Source organism: Antechinus flavipes, chromosome 3, assembly GCF_016432865.1.
Source record: "Antechinus flavipes isolate AdamAnt ecotype Samford, QLD, Australia chromosome 3, AdamAnt_v2, whole genome shotgun sequence".
Classification (NCBI taxonomy): domain Eukaryota; kingdom Metazoa; phylum Chordata; class Mammalia; order Dasyuromorphia; family Dasyuridae; genus Antechinus; species Antechinus flavipes.
Window position 1 is genome coordinate 245464265 of NC_067400.1, and position 13580 is coordinate 245477844.

At 33.0% G+C, this 13580-nt stretch overlaps 1 protein-coding gene across 3 annotated transcripts in view; it reads right to left on the bottom strand.

Annotated features, from left to right (window-relative positions):
* Positions 1 to 13580, bottom strand: part of UBASH3A (ubiquitin associated and SH3 domain containing A) — an 88406-nt gene that overhangs the window by 34373 nt on the left and 40453 nt on the right. For all 3 annotated transcript variants that reach the window (XM_051984820.1, XM_051984819.1, XM_051984821.1), the window contains exons 5-6: positions 10653 to 10822; positions 4746 to 4954 (exon numbers count right to left, since the gene is read on the bottom strand). In XM_051984820.1, coding sequence (XP_051840780.1) covers positions 4746 to 4954; positions 10653 to 10822 — 379 coding nt within the window. The remainder of the gene's footprint in view (positions 1 to 4745; positions 4955 to 10652; positions 10823 to 13580) is intronic.

Here is a 13580-nt window from a genome sequence, read left to right on the forward strand (position 1 = left end):
TGTGAACGAATCCAGCCATTCTGGAGAGCAATCTGGAATTATGCCCAAAAAGTTATCAAACTGTGCATACCCTTTGATCCAGCAGTGTTACTACTGGGCTTATACCCCAAAGAGATAATAAAGAAGGGAAAGGGACCTGTATGTGCCAAAATGTTTGTAGCAGCCCTGTTTGTAGTGGCTAGAAACTGGAAATTGAATGGATGCCCATCAACTGGAGAATGGCTGGGTAAATTGTGGTATATGAATGTTATGGAATATTATTGCTCTGTAAGGAATGACCAGCAGGATGAATACAGAGAGGCTTGGAGAGACCTACATGGACTGATGCTAAGTGAGATGAGCAGAACCAGGAGATCATTATACACTTCGACAATGATATTGTATGAGGATGTATTCTGATGGAAGTGGATTTCTATGACAAAGAGACCTAACTGAGTTTCAATGGATAAATGATGGACAGAAACAGCTACACCCATAGAAGGAACACTGGGAAATGAATGTGAACTATTTGATTTTTGATTTTCTTCCCGAGTTATTTTTACCTTCTGAATCCAATTCTCCCTGTGCAGCGGGAGAACTGTTCGGTTCTGCAAATATGTATTGTATCTAGGATATACTGCAACATATTTAACATATATAGGACTACTTGCCATCTTGGGGGGGGGTGAAGGGAGGGAGGGGAAAAAATGAAACATAAGCGAGTGCAAGGGATAACATTGTAAAAAAATTATCCTGGCATGGATTCTGTCAATACAAAGTTATTATTAAATAAAATAAAATTTAAATTAAAAAAAAGTCAATATTGAAAAATTATGCATGTTTTGAAAATAAAAACTTTAATAAAAAACAAATAAACAAACAAAACCCCCAAACCAAAATGGATACATTACCTAGATAGAAAGAGAGATTACAAAAAACTTACATGGAGCATATTATTTCTCATATGTATGGATAGGTGAACAATTCATTAATAAACAAGAGACAGCAAAGTTAAGTAGAAGATGGATAATTTGGACTATATGATATTAAAAAGATTTTGTATAAATAAAATAAATGCAGCCAAGATCAAAAAGAAAACAGAAAATTGGGAAAACATTTTTATAGATAGTTTTATCATAAAGGTATTTCTAAAATATATAAAGAACTTTGTCAAATCTATACTATTAATCATTTCTCAATTGACAAATGGTGAAAAGATATAAACAGGCACTTTTTAGATGAACAAATTCACTGTGCCATCTAGCTGCTTCATGAACATTTCTGTTACTGTCAAGGGCACTTCCATCTTCCTTGCAATCCAGGCTTCCAAATTATTACAAGCAAAAAGAATTTTTAGAAGATAATTGGAAACATTTTATAAGAAGCTCAGATGCAGTGGCTAGAGCACTAGATCTGGAGTAAAGAAGATCTGAATTCAAATGTAACTCCAAACACAATACTCCAATCATTTAAATACTGTTTGCTTCTGTTTTCTCAATTGTAAAAAGAATGCAATAGTAACACCTAGCTCATAGAATTGCTATGTTAAAATCATTCCCGTCCCCATCTAGTAGCCCTCAAATTGTTTACTTTCATTTTTTGCTATTTTCAATATACCGTTTAACAAAATATATTGAATACCTATGTAGCAGTAAGTATGAAGAATTACTCACTTGGAGAGTATATCAGACATGGGTTGAGGACTCTAGAGCTGATATTTTCAGCAATATTCATGTCATGTACTAATGAAATTCCAAGCTGTAGCTTGAAGCATTGTAGTTATATGACAGAAGAAGGGAGTGGTGACAGCATATGAAGCTGAGCTCTTCTTGTGATTAGTTGCAGAGATACCATAATTTTTTTTGGAGATTAAAGAGAAATGGTGGAATGAGAAAATTTAAGTCCAGAGATATTAAATGATTTACTCAGAGCCAAACATCTAATGAATATCTGTGACAGATATTTGAATTTGTGTCTTCCTGACTCCAAATTCAAAGCTCTATCCACTGTGTGTGTCATCTAGCAGCCTCAATTCTACTTTTATTTTGTCTATTAACTAGTTTATCAACTATTAAAAATACATATACATTTGATTCAATAAGTCAATAATTTCATGACAGAAAAAATAAACAAGAGACCACTTGGGTTCAATGGTCTTCTAGTTATTAATGTCAACATAATATAAAAATGGGAAAAATGATACTTCCTAAAAGTAAGTCACCCTCTTTCAAACAATAAGATGATTGAGGTCATTTCAAATGATCTTGTGATGAAGAGAACCATCTACACCCAGAGAGAGGACTGTGGGAACTGAATGTGGATCACAACATAGTATTTCACTCTTTTTGTTGTTTGCTTGCATTTTGTTTTCTTTCTCATTTTTTTTTTTTCATTTGTGATCTGATTTTTCTTGTGCAGCAATATAATTGTATAAATATGTACACATATATTGAATTTAAGATATATTTGAACATGTTTAACATATATTGGATTACCTGCCATCTAGGGGAGGGGGTTGAGGGAAAGAGGGGAAGATTTGGTACACAAGGTTTTGCGAGGATCAGTATTGAAAAACTATCCATGCTTATGTTTTGAAAATAAAAGATTGGGGCAGCTAGGTGGTGCAATGGATAGAACACCAGCCCTGAAGTTGGGAAGACCTGAGTTCAAATCTGACCTCAGACACTTAACATTCCCTAGTGTGACCCTGGGCAAGTCACTTAACCCCAATTGCCTTGCAATAAAAAAAAGAAAGAAAAAAAGAATGAAAAAGAAAAAGCTTTAATAAAAAAAAATAAAAGTAGATCAGCATAAAAGAAGATATCCCACATAAAGTCCAAATGGAGAAAACAATTCATGTAGATGATGAGATCCCCTAAAGGATGCTGTTTTTGGATGATATTATACTGATTGTAATCAAGCACCATCCAGAATATTACAGAGCTTCCTAAATAAGATCTGTTATTGCTCAAAAAAGCTCAGCATAATAACCAATCAAGTGAATGAAAAATAAAATGGATGATGAATGTCTACTGTCCAGATTAGGATGTGCAGTTACAGTGTAACCCCTGTGTCAAGGCTCAACCTATGCCATTCCCACATTGGGACTCTCTAAATAAATCTTTTTAAAGCATAGCACCTAATTGGTTTCTAGCTTGGGGGGAAAAAAAGATGGAAGAGTTCAACTCCACTTCAAATTGACTCTGACTCTGGAGTCATTAGAAGAATTGACAGTCTCCACATTGTCCCTATCCCTAACTTACTTCTCTAGAGTCTTGGGATAATTGTCCATTGGGTGAAATCCAGGGCACTCTTTCTGTTGAACTGAATTATCTTATTCCCAATAGGAAAACTCCTTCACTCTGTATTGTTTACTACACATTCTTCTATGATTCTCTTTTATGATTTAGATAAATAAGTTTCTTTACTATTCATTATATATGTTCATTGTGAAACTAGTTTTAAACGATGAAGAGGTCAAGCCTTGGATATAGAGCTTGGGCTTTTCTTTTTTTTTCCCCCAAATTACAAAGCTAACAAAAGTTAGATGGAACCTAATCATATCTCCTAGACTATAATATTTAAGGGAGCAGCCAGATATAATTTTTTGTGTGGTAGCCCCTCTGCCTTTGAGAAGAACAGGGTGATGGCCTCCAGTCTCAAGCTTCTGCTTTCTCTCCTGACAGAAATGAAAATCTCCCTCAGAGAAGAGTAGGGGGAAAAGAGGCTGGAAATATATAAGGAGAGACACTTGCCATATGGGCTACTCTGCAATATGAGCATGTGCATTACTTATCCTACCTATTCCTATTAATATAGAAGGAACTGGATATATAATTTGTACAGATGCTACATATTGACAGCTAACTGGCTCCCAAAATTTAAGAAAAAAGAAGAAGTGCTCAGGACTGTCTTTGGGAGACTTTACAGTGTTTTAGTGATCCTAAACAAACTTTTCTTGGAAAGAAAAGTCCACTTTAAAAAAAACTGTTCTTCTGGTGGTACTTTATGCAAATCATGCTATATAAATATTTTCAACAAATTAAAATTTAGAATTAACCAAAAGTAGCATTGCTGGCATAAGCATACTGCTAAATAAAACTAACTTCATCTTAATAAGATAAGTGGTATTTAGAAAGTTATGAGAGACTGCAAAAGAAGGAAGGTCAATTAGGTGGTAAGGATAAGAGCACACACAACCCTCATGTACCACTGATATTCCAGAAATGTCAAGAGATTAAAGGAATATCCTTAGTAATTTTAATGGATTCACCCAGAATGATTTGTGAGAAAATGTACAAAGGATAGACCAATAGAAAGACTTAATCTTCACTACTGGAAGGAATACTCACATTGATAAAATCACAAATGCATTAAAGTATGAAAACACCTTTAATTTGGATATTTTCCTATTTATTAAGTGCTTTTGCTTATATTGTTTTCTTTAATGCTCATAAATTTTAGATGGTGACATTTTTCAAACTACAAAATTTGCATTTTTTCAATGATGGCTGCAGAATCTTAAGAACAAACCAGGAAATTTACTATAAACTTATACAAATCAATAAAGAAGCACAAATCATCTAATAAAAATGAGATAATTCTAAAGCCACTACACATGCACACACATAGATTTAGCGCAGTTTGGGAGATATATTTTGTGAGTTAAATGGAAAGAAAGTAATACATTCTCCCTCTTATAAACATATATATACATGCTCTAATTTGAGGTGTAATTGTCACTCCAAGGCAGTATTTACACTAACCTGTGTTTAACCCAAGTATCAGACTCATTGGCTCTCTCTGTGTAATTCTCAGGCACAAAGCCCCTGCAGCCTGTTCGGTGGGAGATCCCAATAACCCAACCTTCACTGGCTTCAGCTTGTTGGGTTCGATCAACAAAGATGTATTCACCTGCAGTAAGCATCAACTCATCCATGTTTTGAGGCTTATACTGGAATAGTGCTCTCAGTGTCTAGAAAGGTAGGAAATTCTTTTCAGGAATCATAAAACAATTTGCTTTGGGGAGCAATCGCAACATATACAAATTAAGAAAACTTTAAAAATCCATATCCAGAATCAAAACAATATATAGTGTAAATTATCAATGTCAAACTGAAAATACAGACAACGTGGCATCCTCCCTAACTAGCTGTGTGACCATAGGCAAGTCTCTTAGCCCTGTTTGCCTCAGTTTCCTTATCTGTAAAATGAGTTGGAGAAGGAAATGGCAAACCATTCCATTATTTCTGCCAAGAAAATCCTAAAAGAGATCATAAAGAGTTGAACACAAGTAAAAACAATGATTAAACAACAAAAGCCAAATTCAAATAGAAGTGGGGGCCACTAAATTGTACATCAAATCCTTGTGGGTCACATTTGACTTAATTTTAAAATATAATTTCTCTTTTATTGTATTTTCATTTATTTTATTAAGCATTTCCCAAATACATTTTTAAAACTTTGGGCTCTACTCAGTAGTGTTATGTGCTGCATGTTTGACACCTTCAATAAAAATGATTGTGTATGGGAAAAATAACAAAACAAAACTAAAATACATTAAAGAAAAAGAGATCAGAAGGGGCCATGAAAGCAAACAAAAATGTATACTTTACAAACTAGTTATAAAGAATTCTAAGATTGTGGTTTTATGTATTATTTTTTCATTTTAAAAACATTTATTAACTGTTTTGTTAATGATTATATGCTAAGTATAGAATAAAAATGTTATCCCATAGATAAATAATGAAGTGCTTCTATGAATTTCTACACACTATGATATAGCTTTGCCCCTCCAACATCATTCCAAAGTCTAAAGAAGATTAAAAAAAAACTTTATTGGGCTATCAAAAATCTAACAAAAAAGTTCTTTCCTTAACTAATCATAACACAAATGGGAGTTAAAAAATAAATGTTGGTAATCACATTTTGACAGTTACCTCCCTCTAATATGAAATGTCTTGAAACTAGATTTTCAGAGAGCTTTCAGCCATTATCAACTACCTGACATGAAGAATAATAGATTACTAAGATACCAAGAATATAATAACAAATAAGATTTATATTATACTTTAAAGTTTCTATAGTACTTTACACATGTGAACTCTTTCTGTCCTCATTGCAATCTCACTTAGATCTGTGATATCACTGGTAAAGGAAATTAACTCCTGGTAAGGAGATTTCCTCTACTAATATGGATTGGTCACTCTCTACAATTTATAATCTAATGACTACTTGTGAGAGCAGCATGAAATGATCATTGCAAAACTGGACTCAGACAAAAAAGCAATCTAACTTCAAACTAGCTATATAATGCTAGTAAAGTCACTTAGCCTCTCAGTGCTCTTTACTTATGCAATGTTTTTGAGACACTATAATTTCAACCATCTCCCCCAAATTCTCCAAGACCAAAAGTATTAATCTCCATTTCACAGGTAAGGAAACTGAGACTCAGAATAGTTAAATTATTTTAAATGTGTTATATTATTTGTAAACATACAATCAGAAACAGACTTGAACCCAGGTTCTACTATGAGGTGGTGTACACCTCATATGTATATGAGTGTTAAACTCAAATAGAAATAGGGGAAACTAAACCATACATAAGGGTTTTTGAAGACTACAAAAAGCAAAACACAAATGAACATTACCTATGCTTTGTTGCACTTTTATTTATTTCATTATTTCCCAATTATACTTTAATCTAATTCAGGTGGCACATTTAACACCCATGTAGTATGTGTGATTTAGACAAATTTCATTCCCTTATTTCCCAATTCTTGTTTAAGACTGCCATTTCCCTGTCTTCCAAATTATTACTTGACCTTGGGCCTGTGGTGTTCATGTCATAAAAAAAGATGATGGAACACTGATGACAATTATTATTTTCTTTAAAAAGAAAATCTCAGAAGCAGGGCTGCGCTAAACAGGAATAAAGTAATGCTTAGGGATGAAGATGATATGGAAAGATTTGAAAGCTGGCTTTGTAACAGAGGTGTTCAAGAGAGAAGATAAAAGTAGTGATGAATCTGGACATAAGTATGCTATATTGAATACTAGTTCATCCATGAGATTTAGGCTCTTCATTCCATGACATGAAGAAACATGAACATGTTTACTTGCTAATAGAGGAAGTCAAACTATCCAAGCTAGTGGCAACTGAATTCAGGAATTGGTATTGTGGATTATGTGTATTATGAAGCCATAGTCTGAGAGAGATTTCTTAGCAGCCATTCAGGGCTTAACGCAGAAAACTGCTGTGTTTGATCTAGACATTCTTATCCCATTGATGAGTCTGGGATCTCACTCACTACACTCCTTTACTTCCTCCCATGTTCTTGTGGTAGTAGTTGGTGAAGGATTCTTCCCCATATACCTTAAAGAAGGTAAGGAGGAGGAGATATGAAGACCAATGTCTGTGTTCCATTCAGAGTACATTTGTGATTTTACAAGGTTTAATAAACCACACAATCACATAAAATTTAATCTTCTGTGTAATAACTGTATTATCTGTAGTATATGTTGAGTAGCTGAAAAAAACATTTCTTCTTGTGGGGAAAACTGTGGCCTTTCCTTCACAGAAACTCATAATGCATTGTAAGGGAAATATATCAGAAAGATTGTGGGCTGTGCATAAACATCCTGCAGAATGATACATGGGAGGCTCCTTCTTTGGTTGAAGTGGCATTTAAAAGGCTTTAGTCATCCATCTTCTATCCTTTTTTGCTTCATTATTTTCAACTGTGTTCTTCGTGGATAGTAGTGAATCCCTCATTCAAAATGTCAAATAAGAAACAGTATTAAGAGAGAATCCTTTTTAGCATTTTCTTCTTCTGAGGCTTTTGTGGCCTTTTGAAAGGGACAGGTGAAGACCATATTTTAAGGTCAGGAAGAGATTGAATCAAGGCAAAGTTTTGTGGCCAATGCAGCATTGATACTCTAAATATTAAGGGATCACCTTTGGGGACAGGCCTTTAGTACCTAGATTAGGATAGCTGAGACAAATCTTTCTTAGAATTTCTTCCGTGCTTAAAGATGTGGATAGACCAGTAGCTTCAAGTCTCAATTCTATTCCAAATTTCAATTGGAAAAATTTCCATTTCAAATTTCAATTGGAAAATCCAATTCTATTCTACAATTCTGATTAAATTTTTCAATCTCTTTCTTTGCCACAATTGAGGTTTCTTTTTTCTTTCCCTTTTGCCTATTGCCTCCATGCTACTAATTCCTTTGGTTACCTGTTGAGGGCTCCCTTATTCCATTCAGTCTTGTCACAAATTTTAGAGCTTTTAAACTCTGTGTCACTACCTAATCCTGCCTTCTGGCAAAAGAGATCATGGTTGCTCTCAAGGAAAAGGGGATGTTTTCCCATTCAATTACAAATCTCAGATGCCAAATAGTTTTATCATGTAACATTGTATTTTGCAATGATTTTTTTTTTTTTTGTAGGACAGAAATCTTTCTTTTTTTGGCTCAACCACCTTAGTTCCATCATCTTTAGTAGACAAGAAACAAAATAGTTTTTATTGAATTTAGGATGAAGAAATAATCTTTCATTTGAAAGAGTCAGCTTGAAGGATAACTTCCTTGATATAAGTGTAAGTACTGTTCCTTTAAGATGTGATAATTTTAGTTGCTGACAAAAGAAGAAAAAAGAAATCAACTTGAGAAGAATGTCAAGTTTTTCTAGAAGATGAATAGTTTTGTAGCTGAAAAGGTTCACAAAAAGAACTTTTGTTTTATAAAAATAGCTAAAATATATGGGCAAAGAAATCAGAAAAAATGGAAGAAATGTGTTTACCAAAAAAGACAGGAAATGAACTTTTGAATAAGCAAAAAGGCTTACATTATACTTTGTTTTTATACTCTTGTAATGAATGCAAAATGATGTCCTTTAATATTAAAAGAGTTTGCTAGGTAAAAGGTAGTAGAAAACAAACTTTTATGTCCTAAAAACTACTAAAATGCAAGTATAAAGAAATAAAGTTTTTAGAGACACTGAATATTAAGAGGACTGAGGACTGAGAAATAGGTGAAGCTGCATGTTGTGTTCATGTTCCTACAATTCATTTTTGTATAACTATTTTTAAGGCTTAGGTTAAAACTCACAAAAATATCAAATATGGTAACTGAAGACTATGAAGCCTTTTGCTTTTATAACTAACAGAAAAGGGAAGTTAGTTTTTTTTTTTTTTTTTTACCTCATAAAGGGAAAGATGAATTACTGAATAATAGAAGGCACTAATTGAATCACTGAAAGTGGTGAAGAACCTGGATAGAGCAATCAAGAATGGGCAGAAGAGAACTGAGGCAGTAAAGATTGAATGAGAAGGAAAAAAGCAGTTTCTGGCAGAACTGAGTGAAAAAAAATGCAGTAGGAAGACTAGATAACACAAAGGCTCCAGCTGCAAGTTCCTGATTTGCTGGAGCTGGTGAACTACTTTCTAATGACATCTACATGTGAATTCTCTCACAAATGTGTCTTACAAATTCTGCTGGTTAAATAGAGAAAAATTAGAAATGGCTAAGACAAGCTTCGCAGTAGATTTATTGTTGAATAGGCTAGCTGACAAAGAAATGGAATCTAGGGGTGAATAAAGAACTGACAGGACTTGTTTACATTGCTTGTGTAATGAGGGACTGATACATGTATTGACCATATCAATAAATTCAACTGATACAAATTCCTCATATGGCACAGCCATGATGATATAATGTAAATGCTTTGGATTTGCTTAATTAGAGAATTCTGAGGACCAGAAGGACAACAGTTATTGGAGAAACAGTTTTGTGTGGTATAGATGTTTCCAAATGAAAAGAATAAAGCCTGAATACACTCTAGAGTTATGATATGATTTTCTTGACTCTTATGTTTATATTTCGTTAAATATGTGTCCTCTCTCTCCATAGAGATTGAATGCATTGGTGGGAGATTGGTATCCAGGTTCCTAAGTCATAAATGTCACACCAGATACTTACTAGCTATGTGATTTTGAGTAAGTAACTTAAACTGTTTACTTAACTTTCCTCATCTGTAAAATGGGGATATTAATACCACTACCTCACAGGATTTTTATGAATATGAAATAAAATAATATCCATAAAAGCACATTATATCGTACCTGACATATATTCAGTGCTATGTAAATGTTAACTATCATGATTCCTTTATTTCTTTATATTATCTTTGTACTGGTTATTAATATGTTTATTTTATTGTTAAGTAAATGATTATGTTTAAGATCTAAGGGTATCATCATTAGGAATAATTGATTTTGTATAAATTGAATCATACAAAACCTATTTTTTTCCACAATAAGTGTTATAGTAGTGAATCTGAAGCATATATATTGTCAAGTGTGACAATAACTTATAGAAAGAATATGTTTTACCTAGAATCCTGAGCGATTTTGAATATAGCCACAGTGGTGGTTCTTCTCTGAGAACTGAGACTTACCAATGAAATCGCACATTGAGAGGAATGAGCTAACCTAGAAAGTGAGTGGTCCATGTCCCAATTAAGGGGTATCCACACCAGGTACATGCACATAGAGACATAAGAATTCTCTTAGTTAATATGATACCTTTTCTTCATTTCCACTCCTACCTCCCATATTAAAGGCAAAACCTTTCCATGGAATTGAAACTTCATGGGGAAGAAGTTTAAATCTTACCTGGTAATGCACAAAGCGCATATCCCTAGAATACAGAGCTGCAGTCCATTGACAATTGTATATTTGATCAATGGATTTTGCCAATTGTTCCAGAGTCTTTTGATGATGGGGATAAAATTTATGAGCAAGAGTAAGATGGAGTTGTTTAGTACATGGCTTTACAGTGCAATCTATAAAAAAATTTTAAATATCACAAAGTTATTTTAGAGATTTAATATATTAAAAAATAATTAAACATGATATCTCATGTGGCAGTACCACACTGTTATTTAATTCTTAAACTGTTAAGTCATTTTTTGTATTTGTGATTCCACCTAATTTAATTGTAAGTTTCTTGAGTGCAAGAATCTGTATTACACTTCTTTGTGTCCCTTGCAGTGCACATTTGCACACAGAAACACAGAGTAATAGAACATAGAGGCTGAAATGGCTTTAGAAATTATCTATTCAAAGCCCTTCATTTTACAGGTATTTAGGAGAGATTTAACTTAGTCCAGTATAATAATTCAGCTTAGGGATTGGAAATCAATAAAATACTCATGAATAATAAAATTTAATAAAAATAAATTTATGGATTAAAGATTAAAATGATATAATTTCTATTTCCTAATTTAAATGTAGGTTGTTTCCCTATATATACATCTAGACTGCTTTTTATGCCTTAGGTAGCAAAAAAGAAACACTGGTGGTTCAAATCCTAGTCTCCCAAATCATATCACATCGTAAGAATATCCTCCTTGTCACCTTAAAAAAAAGCTATCTCAACATGCATATAAAAAGTGCCTTATGCTACCATTTAATATCAACATTCTTCTACTTCTTTTTTTTTTTTTTTTGGTAACTTTCACTTTTATTGATGGTATTTTGTTTTTATATTTCACATATTTATAGTTTCTCCACTTTATGAGAAGTTTCTTTTAACAACAACAACAACAACAACAACAACAAAACAACAATAACAGTAAAGTAAAACAAATATTATGGTGACCTCACTGAAACATTTTATATCAGTAAAACTCCCACCTATCTATTTCAAAATGAACAAGGATCTTTTTTCTCTCTCATCTGTTACTCATTAAAAAAAAATTCTTACAATAGATATGCATCATCATCAGCAAGGCAAATTCTACCATATATGTCTCAGTCTTCACCTTAAATCCATTATTCTCTGTAATGGATAACAAGTTTCATCATTCATCTTCTGTAATCACGAATGATGGATGATTGTATTGATCCCAGTTCTTATAGATTACAACGTTGTTTTTACAGTAAAAATCAAGAGTAATAATTATGATTTCAGGCAAAACAATAACAAAAATAGACTTAATTTAAAGACCCAAAGAGAAAAATTACATTTTGCTTAAAGATAACAGAGAAATTAATTGATTTCAATTATATATATAAATACAGACACACACATATATATGCCCAGTGGCATAGTTTATAAATACTTAAAGGAAAAATTAAATGATTACAAGGAGAAATAGACAATAAAACTGTAATAATACCAAACCTCAATTTGCCCCATTAACCCCTGGATAAATCTAATAGCTACATTCAAAAATCAACAGAGAAGTTAAGGATCTGCAGAGAATTTTGACAACATTAAATATGATAACTCTCTGGAGAAAACTGGATGGAAATATAGAAAAAGATCATGGGAAGATGGCAGCATGGCAGAGGATTCTAGATTACTAGCAACATTCTAGTGAAGTTTAAAAATGAAGCATTTAAAAAAGGAATAAAAAGACACACTTGTAGATTCTTCTATGTAGACCTGCAATGAACAGAAGTATTGCTAGAATTCTACATAAATCTTGAAGAAACAAGCCCATGTGGGTAGAAAGATCAACTCAGAGTAACTTCATGACAAATGGAAAGAAACAATCAGATGAGGTCTTTGGTGAGGAAGAGGGCCGAAGCACCCATCAGTTAAAGGCTTAGGGCCTCATGTCAAGTAGTGAAACTTATAGCAAAGGGTAGAAAAGCCCTATTGAGTCCAGTAAGGGGGATTGTTCATAACTCCACAAGAATAGGAGAGGACCTGTGGGTGGAACCCTGTGTGAAAATGACCAAGAACCCCTGTAAGAGTAAGAAAAAAATGACTCAGAAGTCTTCTCTGGTCCTAGCCTGATTTAGCATCCCAACAACCTGGGGACCCTTTTGGGTCAATTTAAAAAAAATATAAGTGATAAAGAAGTTTAGGTCTTCAATAGAAGTTTTTTGTTATAAACTATTTGTGATTATTGAAGTGGGAGTTAAAAGGAATATATATATAATCTTAACCGTTCACAGTAACTTTACAAAATTGTCCACATATTTGAGAGGATCATCTTATTGAAAAACCTAGTTAAAAAAAACTGACTCTACCTTTAACGAGTGATTAATCTGTCTATGTACCAGGTTTTTTTCTCTATCCAATCTTGGACCAGTCAGTATTATTTTAGCAAATACTGCAAGGTTCTTCTGATTATAATCAGTTTAGCAAACTTTATTTAATTCAAATAAGGTTAACAAACTTCATTTTTAGCAAATCTAATCCATGTAAACAAAATGAACAAATTTTTATAATTTTACAATCACAATAAGGAAGATTTCACTCTTGGACACCAAATGACTCCCCTTTTTATCCCCATAAGATTTTCCTTCCACTCAGTCCTTGTATATGTTTCCAGTAACTACTCTTTTGAGTATTCATTCATTCAAAAGAAACTTTTGAATGTTTATTCTCTGTCCCTTATCTATGATCTATTACCAATATCAGGGCATACAAATCTCATGAACAAATGCAGAAGGGAGAAATTTAAATATATATATATTTTAACAAACAATTATATTAAATAAAGGGTCATGGAATAAGTGATTCAAAATTAGAGACTAAATGACTTAATCTGATAGAATGGATGGTTCAAAGAATAAATCATACAA